Raw genomic sequence first — 17,320 nt, forward strand, 5'->3', positions numbered from 1 at the left:
GAGATAGCTAAATTAACACAGCACAAACTCACAGGATAATCACTAAAATTTCCATTTAATTTGCATAATAAAATCTAGCTTGAGTCAAATGGTAATATAAAAAATATCCAATGTTTGTACAGGAAGTTTACTTCATAATATCATTCTTATTCCTCATTTTCCTGAGTATAAATTTTTTTTAAAGATCCAATTTCTAATCTTCCAAGATGAATTCTTCCTATATGTGCTGCATTTAAGAAAACCCAGTTGACGGATAATCTGGGTAATTGGTAAAGGGAAAGAGCAGGACTTCCTCTCAAGTTCCACATTTGAGGGTAACCAGCCTCTTTCTGCTGAGGATAAGTTACCTGCTGGCAGAATCTCTGTTGGCAAGATTCATTGTAGATGATCCCCAATTGACCTTTCTTTCTTGGGTTGCTTATAAGGGTCCCCAGAAAGCATACTCCTCTGATCCGTGTTGAAGGAGGTGCAGATACTTCCCAATACAAGTACCCCTCTGATGCCATAGGCTTCTTCAGGAATGAGTGAGAGCCCAGTCCACCACATCCCCCAACTTCAGGGGAACAACTATCAAATTCCCTGCCTGATATCCTTGAGGCCCTACTCTGCAGCTTAAAGTGAAGAGGACATACTTCCCGCCCCTATCTCATGGGGACAAGAGGGCTGGGACTCAGCATGCATGCTCTCTCCAAACAGCTCCTCCAAATTTCAAATACTCTCAGCCAGGTCGCTTCAATTTCAACCTTTTCTTTCCCTCTTTCTTTCCTTCTTTTTTATCTACAAGGTGGATGAGAGACCAAGAGGCTCAAAACCAATTACTCCCGAAATTCTTTGCATGTTCTACATCAGTGATCTGGCACTTCACTTTGGAATGAAGGAGAAGTCGGCATCTATCATCTTAGATCTTCAGTCATAACCGAGGAAGAGGCTGATTTTAAAAAAACAACAGTCCCTCTACCAACTGTGGCTTTTTTGCACCGTTGCCAAAAAAGTCATCATCAAAAACAAGTAATACCAAGACTTTGTTAAAAGTCTTTATCTTTAAAAATCATCCAAAAGTCTATTCCTATTTCTCAGCAGTGGCTTTGCCCTTGGAAATTCTGGCTCCGTTTTCCTGTCTAGGTGAACTCAGTAGTGTCATATGCAGATTATTGAAAGGATCCCAGAGAAGAAAAGAGGTCCCCTCTTTATCATTATTTTGAACAGCTGGGACTCAGGGGATGCAATCAGAAAAATAACTTCATCTTTTTTCTCCACTGCCTGTTCAAGCTCGCCTTTATGGGATGGTCCTCTCCCTGCTCCTAGAAATAAATCTTGGACAAGTACATATTTTCTTTTGATCACTCTCAGATAACAAAACCAGTCTCAGGTAAGTAATTAATATTAATAGAATAATCACAAGAGGGACTTTTAGTTGTCTGAGGAAAGGGAGAAAAAGAGCAAGTGAAGAAATAGAAAATCAGCCAACCCTCCCCCGACCCCAGCCCCATACACCCACTTCCCTCTGCATACTTCCCTGGAGCAGACCCTAGCTGGAGGAGGAGAATATCTCCAACCTTAAATGAAATTTATAATTTTGATGGGTTATTTTAATTATTGAAATGTGACCAGCAGACATTTTATTATCTAAGAGTGATCATAAAAATTATGGAAACTGCACAAGATTTTATCCAGGGGTAGAGAAAGAACTAATTCCACAAAGTGTGGTGAATAGATAGTGGAGGCAAAGAATGTGGGGGCGGGGGGGGGCGGTATGATTGTACCTTTTGAGTCTTATTTGTTCAACTTAACAGTTATGCCTGCTTAAGCAAACTGATATACATGAAAAATTAAAATCTAGTTTCTCTAAAAGTTAAATTTGGGCATGATTATTAATATAGAAAAAGAGTTGCTGAGGAGAGTGATGGGATCAAAATGGCAGACACCTACCATCACTCCTGCCCCAAATTCCTAGAAATGACAAAGACAATCTTTGCCACAATAAATACACACATAGTTGCAGCAGAAGACAAGGAAAGTACACTCAAGTGGCCAAAATTTACACAGAATTCCTGAAACAGGAAAGGTGGATGCAATTGTGCTGATATTGGCAAAGACAATCCAAAGTAGATCCAGGAGAGGATGCTGGAACTGGTGGCATCGACTCCAAGCTCAGAGATTATGGAAACAGGAAGCAAGAGGGGGCCGTGACTCAAATGCCCATCATCCCTGAACATCTTCCTTTCTCCTGGTTTAAGTGGTTCTCCTCCTGCAGCATTTAAAAGTACTCCATTTACAAAAATTTGATCCATATGCCTCTTTTAGGTACTTAGATCTGAATGCAAGGAGCATCTGTAAGATTATATTGCTCAAAACACTATTCTACTATGTCAATCAAAGAAAAAAATACCTGAACCAATTAAGTAAATGATAATTGAATTTCTCAGATCTGGTATAATTATACTCTTCTGTACCCCTTTTAGGGTTATTAACTTTTAAATGTCACATTTTCATCCACTAAAACAGCTCATATTTGAGACCTACTTAGCTATTCTTCATCTATTCATAAAATGAATATTAGCACACTTTTGTACTGTTCATTTATTTGCCATTTTAAAGTCAAAAATGACCATGATGCTGTTAATACTAATATTAGCCTGATTTGCTCACCAATGTTGTCTTGTTAGTTCCAAAAATGCCTTGGCATTGATCCATTAGCTAAATAAGAAAAATCTATTTAATAAAATTACTCATGTTTTTCTTTGTTCCTTTATCTCTGAAAAGTTCTCACCTTCTATGACACAACATCAAATGTGTTGTGTACCTAAGCCTTCTGAATTTATGGAATTCAATACGCACTTTCTCCGAAGTGGTCTTACACGAATGATTGTGACAGGGCCTTTGGTAGTGCCGTGAGGATTCTCGGGTGAGGGATTTCACAAGTGAAGAAACAATGATAGAAGTACTCCTGATAATTTTAGTTTGTGTGGGACTCACTCTGGTATAATTAAGTAGCACCTGAATAAAGTGCAAATAAAATACCAAAACAAAATACTGCTGTTTAAAATACTATTTCCCATGATCGCTTAGACTAGTAAGACAATCAGAGAAACTCCAGTGGCTTGAATTACTGCTCCCCCGTGAATCAGCATCCTCCATGGCCCCACTCGGCCTTCTGAAGTCTGAGGGACTACTGGAGTAGGAATTCAATTATGCCACCACTGAAACCTGAGTGGTATGTTTCCAGATTCCACCAACAGATGGTTCCTTTAGGGTTCATTCAGGAGCTTCACAATGGTCACCTCCACTAGAAAGCCATCCCTGACCTCCCCTCAACTCATTTCAATTCAGGGGCCCTTCACAGATCCTGATCTTCTCCCTGTCACAGCATCCATCATACACTTTGCCACTGTGGTTGTATGCCCCCTTTCCCCCATAAGCCTGTGAGCTCCTGATGTACAGGGACCTTGTTTTGAATTATATTTCTTACCCCAGCACCTAGCATAATAACTTGATATAATGTTTCTTACCCCAGCACTTAGCAAAATAATAAGGCCTCAATACATGTTTGTTGAATGTAGACTTCCTTTCTTCTTTCCTTCCTTCCTCCCTTCCTTCCTTTCTTTCTTCCTTCTTTCTTCCCACAAATATTTATTGAGCACCCACTATGTGCCTGGAAGCATTCCAGGAACTGGAGATCCAGCAAAAAACAAAACAGAACAAAGTCCCTTCTGTCAAAGAGCTTGTATTCTAGTAGAGGGAGACAGACAATTAACAACTAAATAAGTCTAAAATATGTCCAGTGATTTAATTGCCATGAAAAAAACTAACGTAAGGGAAGGGGATAGAGAGTGATGATGTGAATGGGCTGCTCTTTTATATACAAATGGGCAACTGGCTCATTGAACAAGTGGGACTTGTAAGTAGATACAATCAGAAAACGAATCTATTCTTCCTCCATCATTTGGAGGTCTAATTCTTTCCTATGCTCCTTAATGAAATATAGGACAGGTCCAAGGATTCTTCTGGTGATTCTCAGATAACATAAAAACCTTCTGGCTACTTCTGTCCCAGAGTCTTATTGAGGTAAGTAAAATACCCAGCCCCAGGTACTAGTTAAATCTCACACTTCATTTAAAATGAAAGATTCTCCTTCCTTCACCTTGGGCTGCTGTGGCTTGGACTACCTCAGTGGAAAAGGGGAGCACAGTTGACTTCTTCCCAATTGTCCCCCTTGAACTTTTTCCCTACTCCCCAACTCCCTCTGGCTCCTTGGGAGTTGAAGCCAAGGGTATGGGGATATGAGGAAGGAGAGAGGTAAAGGCAAGAAAGGTGGAAGAGTCATCCTGTTTTGGTTTCCTCTTGGCATGGCTGTCTCTGATGCTCTCTGGCATTGGTAGAAGTTCAAAGTTGACTTTCTTGGGGTGTTCTGGTAGATCCTTTCTCGGAGCATTCAATGGCATGTTCCATGACACAGGATGCCACTGGCTGGACTTAAATGTCCTGCCTCAGCCCCTGGGAATCCAGCTGATTCCCCTCCCATCCCTAACTGAGGGGCTCTTGGGCAGGCTCTGAATTGCCTCCATGTTATCTTTCTCTTCCACATGGCCCACACTTGATCCCCAAAAGCCACATATGGGCCTGACCACTCACTCATCCTTGTTCCACCACTGATGTACACGTGGCTAGTTCCCCTCTTTCTGCTCTACTGCTTCAGACAGATCCCCAGAGCCTTGTAGCTGTAACTTCATCAGGCATCAAAGGTGGTTTTCAGCTGACACTTACAGCACATCTTTTCCAAAACCCTGTCTCTACTCGCAAACTCCTCTTTTGGCTTCTTGGATTTCAATCCTCTTATATCCTTCATGTGAGTGGTGGCCTAAGGGCACCATCTTCTTTGAAGGTCTCACCTAAGTGGCTGAATATTTCACTTTGGCACATGGACTATGGTTCTTTTCTTGGCTTTTTGGAGTCTCAGCCAAAATGTAGACAAAGTTTCATTTTAAATCCTGGTACATATAAATGATGCTCACATTAGCCCCAGTGGCAGCATTTAAGGGCAAGGAGACCTTCAACCAGCTAAACAGAAACACTGGTGGACATAGGAATCAATTACTCAGCAGCAATCTTGCAAAAGAACAAAAACACTAAGAAGGCAGTTAGGAGGGGAAACAGATGGGAATAGGGCTAGCCAGCACATGCGTGACATAATTTTAGGAAACTGGACAGAGGTTATAGCTAAGATGTAAGAAATCAAAGCCTCAATACATATGCAGTGAAATGTACACAATGCCCAAGCCAGAGTGAAAAAGAAAAAAATCAGGTCCATTTTTCTGCAAGGAGGATGATGTAGTGTCATGGGGTAAAAAGCCCACCAGGCTGGGAGTGGAGCAATTTGGCTCTCCAAGAGGCAGTTTGGAAAAGCATTTAAGATCTTAGACTTCGGAACCAGAGGAGAAAAATGGATTTTAATTTTTAAAATACTTGCTAGTTGTTTGACTTTGAACAAGTGATTAAGCTTCACTTGCCTCAGTTTCCTCATCTACACAATGCAGTTCTTGTGTGGTACCTGCCTGAAGAATTGTCCAGAGGATGAAATGAGTCCCTATTCATGTAATTGCCTTATTGAATTGCTCCTACTGCATCAGTAGGATGCAATCATGAAGCAACTTTATTTTATTCAAGCTGCTCCTTCCATCCCACATAGATGGCTGGTTCTTTCCTTTTGCTTAATGGAAATTTTAGGCAAGTCCCATAGCTTTTCTGGGCCCCTCAATCTCAAGAAGGATCTCATTTCAGTTATGAAATTTTCCAGTACAGTCAAATAATCAAAACATTTACCTGTACTAGATTTAAGCTTCTCTCCTTCCCAGTTAGGTCCTGCTTTAGGCCTGGAAGCCTGAAGCAGATGGGGCCTTGGTCAAGTGCTGTTTCCCTTCTGGGCCTCTCTCATCTACTCCCACCACCACCCCCATAGGCCTCTCCCAGGTCTGGCTAATGGGAGGATGTGAGGCAAAAAGCCATAGTGTTAAGTGGCCCTTATTCTCTTGCCCTGTGCTAGTGGCCCTGGACTTAGAGGACATTCAAAAAGGACTTTTCTCATGGGACACATTTGTAATTGTTTCCAGAGCTTCTGTTACTAGGACCTCCAACTGCAGCTTGCTGGAAGCAGGCAAAGCTTCTCCTCCTGGCTGATTGTAACTCCTTTCCTGAGCTTTGGGTATCTGGTAAGTCTCTTGTGCTGGGTTTCTTTGCCCCCTGCTCCTACCCTAGGCAGCTCTTTCAAGAGTGCTCTAGAAAATTCTGTTCAGTAGGTCCAAGGGGTAAACTTACACACTCATACATCCTTGACCACCACCATCCCTGCTTCAAGGACTGCTTGCTCTCTTTCTCTCTCTCAGTCTCTCTCTCTCCCTCTCTGCTCTGTCAGATCAGGCATGACCTCACACCTTTAGGTTCTCAGGTCTGTGTCATATGCCTGGACCCTATGTCCTCTAAATTCCAGGGCACAGATATTGATCTCTCTGAATGGTTCCCTTGAAAGCCCTCTCAATTGAGGAAGAGGAGACACACAATCAGTAACTAAATAAATCCTCTTTCGACTCTAGTCTTCAAAGATGTAACCACTCATACTGGCTTGACCTAGTTTAGAATCTCAGTAGGGCCTGCCTAGGTGGTTCAGTATCTTGCTCTAGGATGTGTGTTCTTACCAACTATCAAGAGTGTTCTAGTGTTTAGGCCTCTATCAAAACCCTGTGACAAGAGAAAGAGGAACTCATCCGTCTTCCTGCCACATCCAGCATCCCACCTGACATGAAGGTATGGAGGCTCTGGACCTCTATCCCTCTCCTTCTTGTTTCACCTGGGACCTCAGGTGAGTCATTTAAGATCAGTGAGTCTAGGTTTAGAACTGGAATAATAATATCTTTCTTGTCAACCGTATAACTTTGTTGAGAAGAACAAGAAACAAGAAGGATGAACAAGTGCTTTATATATGAAAAGTCTATAGAAAAAAAAAGTAACTTACTATCAAGATATGAGAATAGCAGTTTGATCAGAAACAGTGACTCCTTGATCTATTTTCCTTCCTATCTAATACATCCTACAAAACTAGTAGAGAAAGGACAAGATTTCAATGACCATGAATAAAAGTCATCGAGAAGGTAAATATTATTATATTTATACATCCTCTATTAAACCTGAGGCTTGACTGTTATAATGCATAGAATGTAAGGAGTGAATGTATGAGGTTCCTACAACTCATATTTCACTTCATCTCACTTCCTCCCACAACCCAGAGACAAAGAACATTTTCATTTAGGGACCAAAAATAAATGTATTTTAAGGGACAAAGATGCTAAGAGCATGCCAGGCAATGCCTGCCTTGTCCAACTTGCTCTTGTCCTGACCACAGCCTCATTTTCAAGAAAGCAAGATTAAGCTGGATTTGGGGCAGTGGGGCAGGGTGGCTATTGACTGAGTTGGGCATCAGACTCAAGAGCCCCATCAGACACTGGCTAATGATCAATGAGGCAGCCTGAGGCAAAGGCAAGAGGGCAGGGTGGAATGGAAACTGAGGGAACCATCAGAATGGCTCAGCGATTTGGGTTGTGGGGTGATAGAACAATGGAGCAGAGAGAAATAGAGATGCCAAGAGAGACTGTGCGTGTGTGTGCGTGTGTGCGTGTGTGCGTGCGCGTGTGTGTGTGTGTGTGTGTGTTAGAGAAAGAGAGTTGTCTTGCTTTAAAGTTGTTTTGTTCCTGTAAGTTTCCTGGTTCCACATATCCAGGCAGCTGTATCTTTATAATCAGTCCCCATTTTTCACGCTATCCATATTACTCTCTGTTCATTGAGAAAGGGAGGAAAAGTCACAGACCATGCCAAGCTAATTCATTCCCATAACCTTGGAGAACAGAAAATCTTCTAGAACCATTTCCAATGTAGAATTATGGATCTTCCTAGGCCTGCCCTATTTCAAACTAGCCCAGCTTTTGATGGCAGAATGTGATACAAACCCAGTCTTCTCAACACATTCACATCCATCCTTGTCAAATTACCAGTTCCAAGGGCCCCAAGACCATCCTATAAGGCTAAACTGAGGCTTCAACTATCCGCAAAGCTCTTAACATTATAGGACACAATTTGGAGGTTTTTGGGGAGTTGAGCTCCTGCCTCATGCTGATTGGACAGACACCTAAATAGCCAAGCAGTAACCCACTGACAGCAATTCAAACAGAAATTAAACAATGAATATTCGCTTTGTAACTAGGTTGTACAAACGTTATGAGAATATTAGTAGCCTGTTTTAATTCCTCATGACGCCACCACCTTAAGGCAAGTACAAAAGATTGGAAATCAAAGAACTGGGTTCAAACTCTCACTCTTCCACTCCTTAGCTGCGTGACTTTGAGTGAGTTGCTTAACCTCTAGGAGTTTGTCCCTGTCTGTAAAATAGAGATAATAATACCTACTCCACAAGGTTATTGTGAAAGTGAAAAGAGACATCCAACGAGACGCTGCAGGTGCAGCAGCAGCATCACAATCGCAGTAATAATTTTTTGAGCACTTGTATGTGCCAGACACTGATTTAGCCCCTTATTTGCTTTATCTCATCTAATTTCCCTGATAACCTTATGCAGTGCACACATTTTGCAGGTGAGGTCGCTGAAGCACACAATGGCTGAGTCGCCTTCCTGAGTAACTGCGAGAGGGGTGGCACTGACAAAGTGCTCCTCCCTTTCCTTTTCCATGTTTCACTAGGAGGAAGATTCCAGACCGAAAGGAATTAGCAGCAGCTACTTACTGGGGGCTCATCGGTTCCAAATCGCCAATACGTTGAATTACACAGTTTTTTTACTTCCTCAGGACCCTCTATATCATAATCTTTGGGATAAGCTTCTCTGTCATGGTGCCTTAAGAAAAAATTTAGAATCTGTTAAGGGATAAAGCTTATTTATCATCTGCTGTATTTAAATTTTTAAAAAATTACCCAATGAAAATTTAGTGTATTTGTGACATTGTTTTAATTATAAATTTACTGGATTTGGTACATATACATTATTTTCCATCTCTTTTCAAGTAATGCCGAGCCTACTTCCTAAAAACACCTTAGCACATGTGATAAACCTAATAATATCACAAAACAATACTTATCCAACACAGCAATTATTCAGTGACTCCAATAAAGTGAATCTTAGTTAATAATATAAATTAGTTACTGAAAGTAAATTCTAAAATAAGACACAGTAATATCTCAGAAAGGCAACTTGCCACTTTAGAAATTTTTCCTACCACGAATTTTAACTACAACTTTTTTTCAAAATAAGAGAGAGCGAAGTATCTGCTCATATGGATTTATAACATGTGCTTCCTGCTTCTACAAAGGGTATAAAGGAAGCTGACAATTAAACATAAGCTAGAAAAAACAGTTTTTAAAACATGTAAATGGAAGAAGAAAAAATATTCCAAACATCTTGACTAAAATGGTGGTTAGAAATAATAATAAAGGAGGGATTTGGGAATAGGGAAAGAAAAGAAAGTGAAGTGGTCCACCATAGAAGTGGCTATTTTCACAAAGCTTTCTCCGATGAGATAAAGGAAGCTGAACCTAAACACCCCTCAGAACGGGCCTTGCTATTAAGGGATACAGGGCTAGGATTGTGTAAGGGACACTGAGGTACCCAAGAATTCATCCATCCATCCATCCATCCATCCATCCATTTGTTCGCTCACTCAGCAAATATTTTAAGTACCTACAATACGCCAGGCATTTTGCTAGGTGCAGGGGATGCAATGGGGATGCTCCCTGCCTGGCGCGGTCCCTGCTTTCAGTTGCTCACAGTCTGGCGAGAGACACAGATAATTAAACAAGAAAAATGTACAATGTGGTGAGTGTGGGCACAGGGCTTTGTAAACAGAACAGCATTCACGAACCTGGATGAGGTACCCAGCATCCAAATTAGGAGGCTCCTTACGAACTGGCCTCCCACCTCATCCCACTGCACTGGGGCTGGGCCCCTGCATCACCCTCAAATTATATTCTTTTCTCTCCACCTCCAAGCGTAGACGCAGAGCTCTGCATAGAACACAGCAGCAAAAGAGCCCAGGGTGGAGTGGCAGACCTCTAGCCTGTGAGCCCTCTACGCTCCTCATATCTGAGCATTAAATTGCAAAACACTAAAAGCATTATGGCACCATACCAGCATTATTTGAGAGCCTCACAGGAAGTGCTCACTGAAGTCCTTAGGGAGAATACTGAACATCAAGAACCAGGATTGATAGAGTAAATGAGGCCATAAGTTTTAGTCATTGTTCAGCCAAGCCTAGCTGTGTGACCTTGGACAAGTTGCTTAACCTTTCTGTGCTTCCATTTTCACATGTGTAAAATGAGGACAGAAACAATAGAAACAATTTTTAAGCTCTTTATAAGAGTTAAAATGAAAAAAAAATAAAGGTGGAAGGTCCTTCAAATACTGCAAAGTACCATAAACATCTATGTATAGTGAATACTAATCTGGCTTCAAAAAATTCTGATGAGCAAGAATTGCAATTTTATTTTTCCATAATTGTACTTAATTTTTTTCCAAGTGCTCATATTGCCAGGAGGAAAAACCTTAATCTTGGTCAATTTTGGATCCCTTCCAATTCTAAAGGGTTTGTGTGGTATGACCAAGCCGAGAATCCATCTTTGTCGTCATCGTCTCTCTTTGCTAGCATCAGTGGAAACATCCTCATTCTCCTGTGACCCTCCATTATGGATCCATGCAGATCTCTGTTGTCCTCCTAGTCCTGCCACACAGACTCTCGTGTAGACTGGCACTTTACCACAAGGGCGCCACTATCTAGCCCACCAAAAACCTTCTTGGGTCCCTCTCCAACCAGGTTCCTGGAAAGCCAGATGCCATCCCTGAGCTGTTTGCCTGGCCCACCAAGAAGGGGTGTGTTTCCTGTCCTCACCATACTGGACTTGGGGGACACATAGAAGCCCCACACTTCAACAGCTCTGAAAACAGTACCCTGAAAATGGAGGACTAGGCAGTGATAGGTCCAATCTGCTCTAGGATTTCCAAAGTCTTAATTCCAATTTGAGATCCTGGACAAATCCGCATGTTCTTAACTTCTCTGGTTTCCTCCATCTTCAGTACATGAACTCATCTGCTACAGGAGAGAAGCCCAGCTCTTCATCTATCCTTCCAAATCTGTGATGCCATCCTAAGACCCAAGTTTTTGAACCCCAAAGCCAAGAATTTGGCTCTTTTGTTGCCAACTGGGTCATTCTTCCTTGACACAATAAAACCAGAATACCTCCCTATGAGCATAGGAATGAAGGGGCAAAGCACTAGTTAACATTTCAATGTATTATCTCCAGGGCCCACCTCTTTATTAGGCACACCATAGGCACAGTGCCCAGGGCTCGCCATACTTTTAGGGGTCCACGAGAGTGTTTTAATTATTTTTAAATCACAAAAAAAGAATATAATCCAGCTTGGATTATATCCATGTCTATACCAATGCAGTCATAAAGTATCATTTTTAACTTTTTTTTTTTTATGAAGGAAGGGGTCCATGAAGGTAAAGATAATCAGCTCCCATAAAGATCAGAATGCTGCCTTTATTATCCCACCATATATTTTAAGTTGTATTATAACTAGATTATTACAAAAGATGCAGCAATGTTCCTTTTCTTATGACAATCTCAGATAGCAGCCAAAAGCCCAGCATTGAAAACACAAATCTATAATGAAAGTGTTTCTTTGGAGGACGGGGCTAATGCAACTGGCATTCCCTAATGCCTGCCAGCTGCCCATGACGGTGTGCCCACAGCCCTCAGGCTCTGAGAGATAAACAGCTGAAAAAGATCTACCTCTACTTCTAAGAGGCTGCCAGCCTAGCAAAGAGAAATATACATCTGTAAAAATTATAAACTATAATAAAATACAATATAAAATACAATATAAAAATATATTTAATATACACTAAACATATACTTACTATACATAAAAATATAGTAAAAATCATTAGCGTGTTATAAAGGAAATGGGAGACCTAATTAATTCCCTGACTTTATTATATTATGTCAGGCAAACATTGGCTTGTGCCTCAGTTTCCCCAAGATGGACTGAGAATCATACACTGAGGAAACAAATGAATCAATGGATTTAGAGTCTCAAGTGAAAAGTGACATAGTAATGCAAAATACTGTTATGTATAATAATATTGTATCTATCTACAATATGCTTCAGTTGGATAGTTTTAAATTCTTTGTCAATACCAATTAAGCCTTACAGCATCTTTGTGAGACAAAATATATGTATATATATGCATAAAAATAACAAAGGTAAAATAATACATACATACTTTATATAGCCCTATTGTCCTTGCTACCTGCATTTATTTATGGTCACCATACAACTGGCCATGACTAGTCATTTATTGCAATAAAAATTCCTTATGAGAAAATAATAAATAAAGCAAAATTTACAATGTCTCTGGAACAGTAACTTTCAAACTTTTTATACCACAGCCCCCACCCACCCACCCCAAGCCACTCTGAGACATTTGCCCAATGTCTGGAGACATTTTCAGTGGTTGGATCTGGAGAGGGTGAGTTGTTAACTGGTATCTAGTGGGTAGAGGCCAGCAATGCTGCTAAACATCTTACAAGGCACACGACAGCTCCCACAACAAAGAAATATCTGGCCCAAAATGTCAAAAATGCCAAGGTTGAGAAAGCTGTAGAGGATGGTTGCATACCAGACTCTTAGATCAGTGGTTCCCAAAACTGAGTGTTTCATGGAGCAGCAAAACTTTCCCCCCAAATTTGTAGAACCAACAAAAAATTGACAACTTTTGTCTTGACAGAACATTAAAAATAAAATAACCATCTATCACCTTTAATAAGAAGACCTCTAACCCTAAAGATAAGTAAAAACAATCTCAGAGTCCTTTCAACTGAATAAATTTGCTATATAAAACACTTGCAGGGCCAGCCCAGTGGTGTAGTGGTTAAGTTCACAAGCTCCACTTTGGCGGGTTTGCGGGTTCGGATCCCAGGCACTGACCCACACCGCTCATCAAGCCATGCTGTGGCAGCATCCCACATACAAAATACAGAAAGACTGGCAAGGATGTTAGCTCACAGCCAATCTTCCTCAAAACAAACAAACAAACTTGCTACATTGTCTTTACAATTTGTACATCACCTTGGATTAGTAAAAAGGTCATCGTTGACCAGCACTGGTTTAGTCCACAGACTGGTTTCTGCAGATATTGTTTGCCTAGACACGAATTTGACAGCAGCTGGTCAGCAGTCAGTTCAAGGTCAAAGCAGCTTGAATACAGGTATTCCATGCTGCTGACTGAAGGAAGAGCTGTGTCTTCAGTGCCAGGCATGCAGGTACAGGCTGACACTCTTGCTGGGAGGAGGGCTCTCAGGACTTCCTGCCAGCAGGGCCAGAATCTTCTTTGACAAGCAGCCGTGCTTCTGCTGAGGACCTTGCTCTATCAAGCCCAGTGGTGAATGCTGTGGCTTTTTCTTTATATGAGAAATCTTTATGTAAGACATCCTTAATTACAAGAGATGAAATGTATATTCTCTACCCTACTGAGGGAGAAATAATATGAATATGAATAGAATTAAGAATGAGGAAAGCGCTGACAGGACAGGATCAGAGCTGCCAACTGTGTGAAAAGGAGCTTGGAACCATGACCCTGTTGTCAAAAATGCCACTGGGACTGATTCAGAGAGGATTAAGGTCAACAGAATCTCGTAGGGCAAAAACAGCATGAGCAGGTCCCACGCTGGACAAATGCCCAACATATCCGGTTGGTATCCAACTTCCTGCCACCAACCCTACAATCACCTGATCCCTCTAGATTCTGTTCTTCCTATCTCCCCGGGCCCAATGTAGTCCCAAGTAATGCCTTGTCAAAAGGACTTTCTGGGGTCCTTTGGCAGATTGGGTTTTCTCCTCTAAGAGTTGGATGATTCCACATCAAATCAGATCTGTAAGGCACCTTGTGTAAACACATGCACATCTTCAAGTGAGTTGCAGAACTAAACAAACTCAAGTCCAGAGCATACTCAGGCAGGGTCCTGCAGCTACTCTCAGGCTTCCCCAAGCCCTAGGACAGGGTGGGGTTAGACCATAGGATTCTCCTTGCAGGAAAGTGGACCAAGTTACACTCTAGGGTTTCTGTGCTCCCATGTCTATGTGGGGGAAGAAAAGTGGGGGTTTGCAAAGAAACCATTATCTTTATCACTGCTTCACCTTTCGCATTTTAAAATAATTATCCATTAATGAATTTGCCTTCTCCTTAGACTAAGAGCTTCTTAGACACAGGGATTATTTTTTACTCATCTTTGTGATCTCAGTGCTGAGCATAGTCTAATACATCGTAAATGTTCATTAAATTTTAAATGATTGCTTGATTGATTGAATGTTCTTATATTTTGTTATGTCACTTTATTATAAATGCTGAAAGCAAAGGCTTTCAAATGTGTCCATAAAAATGAAGAACATCCCAGCTCACTCTGCAAAAGTGCATGTAAAGAGGAAGTGATCATGCACATAGATGCTAGTCCTTTACAACAAAAACTTGTCTCCCGAGGAATTACAAACCTACTTGCTGAATGCGAACATTCTCAACATACAAATGCATAACACTGATTGCAAAGCGGGTATGAATCTGAGCAATATCTGATACAAGAACGATGAAAATCTAAGCTGAATTATAGCTTCTGGTTACTTGAGAAGAGACACACTTTCTTTGTGGATTTCAAAGATGTTAAAAATGTTTAGTTAAAACTCCAGATGGCAGACTATATTAATTTCGAATTTTAGAATTATTAATGTAGTTCACAACTACTCTGTCAGCTATTGTATTTTCTGATGTAAGTCTAACCGAAATGAGAAGAGAAAGATACCTTTTCTATTAGGTTTTATAATCATCCACTATCTAGAACTTTAAAAGAAAACTACCCCCCAAAGTCAGCTATACTTCCTGACACATTAGAAGCAGAAAACCAATAGAATCAAAGACTACAAAGAAACATTTGACAATCGTCTTTAAAGATTTCATGGGCAAAGGATTTACATGCCAAGGTAGTTTATTTAGTGGCACATTCATCAAACTGACAAATGAAGACTTCTAGATGTATCTGCAGAGTCATAAAGAAAATCTTAGGTCCTTGGGAGAAATGTGACATTTCAGACTTATGAAGAAGGACTTTGTTTTTCAATGTGTCTCATGCTGTATGTGATTTGTGCATCTATAACCATGAAACCACAGAATTTGAGGTCTAAACTACACTCAAAAATAAAACCAATTGATGCAAACAGATAAGTGAAGTCATTTTCTTCATTCAACATATATTGAGTGGCATATAAATAAGACTCATAATTATTATGAATTTTCTTCATAGAAAATCTTCAAAATCAGTAGGTCCTATGGAGAATATTGGGAGGAAACAAAAGGGACACAGCAGTGCAGACATTTGTCTGTCTTAGTTTAAACCTTAAATAAATGTTGTCAGTCTGATTAACTGCCAAACGCATGACTTTTAAAACAGCTGAAGGGACATGTATTAAATAAGGTGACATTATATTGATTATCATCCCTGGGACACTTAGAGGGAAATGAGGTACTAAGTACCCTGGAAATGGTGAAAACCAGGACTGTCCTGGTCAAATCAGAATCAGGACATTCTGTTACCCTGTGTTTCAACAATTGGATCTCGATTATTTTCAAATCCTAGGATATTTCTTAGGATTTCTTTGATCCTCCCCACCAAAAGCAGCTTATATTGACTGGATAAATACACTCTGTGTGGTGGAAGAGTAGGACTGAAGAAAGACAGAGTTTTAAAGTGCATTATATTTATATTAGTAATTACTATAGTCCAAAGAACACCTTGACAGTATATCTGGCATGAATGGCATGAAGACCAGTTTGCCTCCTGGCAAAACAAAAGCAAACACCTCGTTACCTGTGTAAGCTCCTATCCCAATAGTCTTAATATGGCCAGCTTAAATAATTTGAATTAATTACTCTAGAAACAACATCAAAAGTTTATATTACGTGAGCTTAAGGTCTTTTTTAACGCACACTTCATGAGTCCATGAGCAACACATATTGAGAAGATAATACAAGGTTCTTTGGTTTCAAAGCAATTCATTTAATTCACACTAAAAACAAAAGAACAAGCCTTTCTTCATGAATAAAATTTAGAGTTAAAACAGTCTTCCATTATGAACATAGCTACATGAATGAGCATTTTCCCTTTTCTTCCTAGAAATCATTCAAAAGCAACAAAGGAAAGAGAAAAATGAAAAGCAAGCTAAATTATTGGCAAAGTCAAAGTTATAATTCCCAGATTACATCATGTGCAAGGGCTATCATAAGTGGCCAAGATCCAATCAAAGACAAGTAGAAGAAGTGCAGACAAGAGGCTGCAGCAAGAAATCTCGGTAATGGGATTGCCCAGAGGTGGGAGTTCTCGCAGTGCCAGCCAAAGTACATTTCCATGGTTATGCAGATAAACTCTTTCACTGAAAACAGTGGAAAATGCTAGATAAAATATATATATTTTACTTCTAACACATTAAAAATATTTAAGAGCTGAAAATCCAGTGGGGAATTTCTGGGCCAATTTTTAGATGAAAGCCTGTAACCAAAGGAGCAAGTAGAACTTTAAAACACCAAATCGGCTGATGTACTCAGAGTGTTTGCTAGCATTGCACATGGGTAACGGCTTTAGGACTAGACGGGACAAAAGTCTAGCCCTAGAGCTTACCCAGGAGATGAGTTTTACGAGGTCTTCCATATGTGAGACAGTATGCTCCCCAATACAATTTCCCCTTCTTTCCCTGGAATACAAGAGGTTAAAATTCCCAGCTCCCTTGCAGTTAGTGGGGCCATTTGACTAGTTCTGGCCAATAAAATAAATATGAACAGAAATGATATGTGTCCATTTCTAGGCTAAGACTTTGAAAGCTCTTGTATACTTCTCAACTCTTTCTTCCCCTGCCAGAGCAATCGATGACTTTCTAGATGATGGAGCCTCAATCAGCCTGAGTCCCAGAGTATCTATGTGGAGTGCCTACCTCCCATCAAAAACTTACAGTGGACTTTGTGTGAGCAGGAAATAAACGTTTACATGTTAAGTCACTGAGATCTTTGGAGCTGTCCCTTATCACAGATTAAGCCTATTCTATTCTAGCATAGAAATTAGTGCCAGAAGTGGGGTGGGTGCTATGTAAAAAAATCTAAAATATATGGCACTGGCTAAAGGCCAGGCAAAGACAATAGGAAACTGATATCAGCGGCTGGAAAGGTCAAA

At 40.5% G+C, this 17,320-nt stretch overlaps 1 protein-coding gene across 12 annotated transcripts in view; it reads right to left on the reverse strand.

The window, feature by feature from the left end:
• CFAP95 (cilia and flagella associated protein 95) overlaps positions 1-17,320 on the reverse strand; it is a 138,133-nt gene that overhangs the window by 108,739 nt on the left and 12,074 nt on the right. For 11 of the 12 annotated variants that reach the window (XR_011531710.1, XR_011531711.1, XM_070590449.1 and 8 more), the window contains exon 2: positions 8,783-8,891. Coding sequence is in view for 10 of the 12 variants with exons in the window: in XM_070590449.1 (XP_070446550.1) it covers positions 8,783-8,891 (109 nt within the window). In the remaining 2 variants the exon portion in view is untranslated. Of the gene's footprint in view, positions 1-8,782; positions 8,892-9,912; positions 10,060-17,320 lie in introns of those variants that run through there. The other variant, XM_070590446.1, reaches the window with a different exon arrangement.

Source organism: Equus przewalskii, chromosome 22 (assembly GCF_037783145.1).
Source record: "Equus przewalskii isolate Varuska chromosome 22, EquPr2, whole genome shotgun sequence".
NCBI classification, from domain to species: domain Eukaryota; kingdom Metazoa; phylum Chordata; class Mammalia; order Perissodactyla; family Equidae; genus Equus; species Equus przewalskii.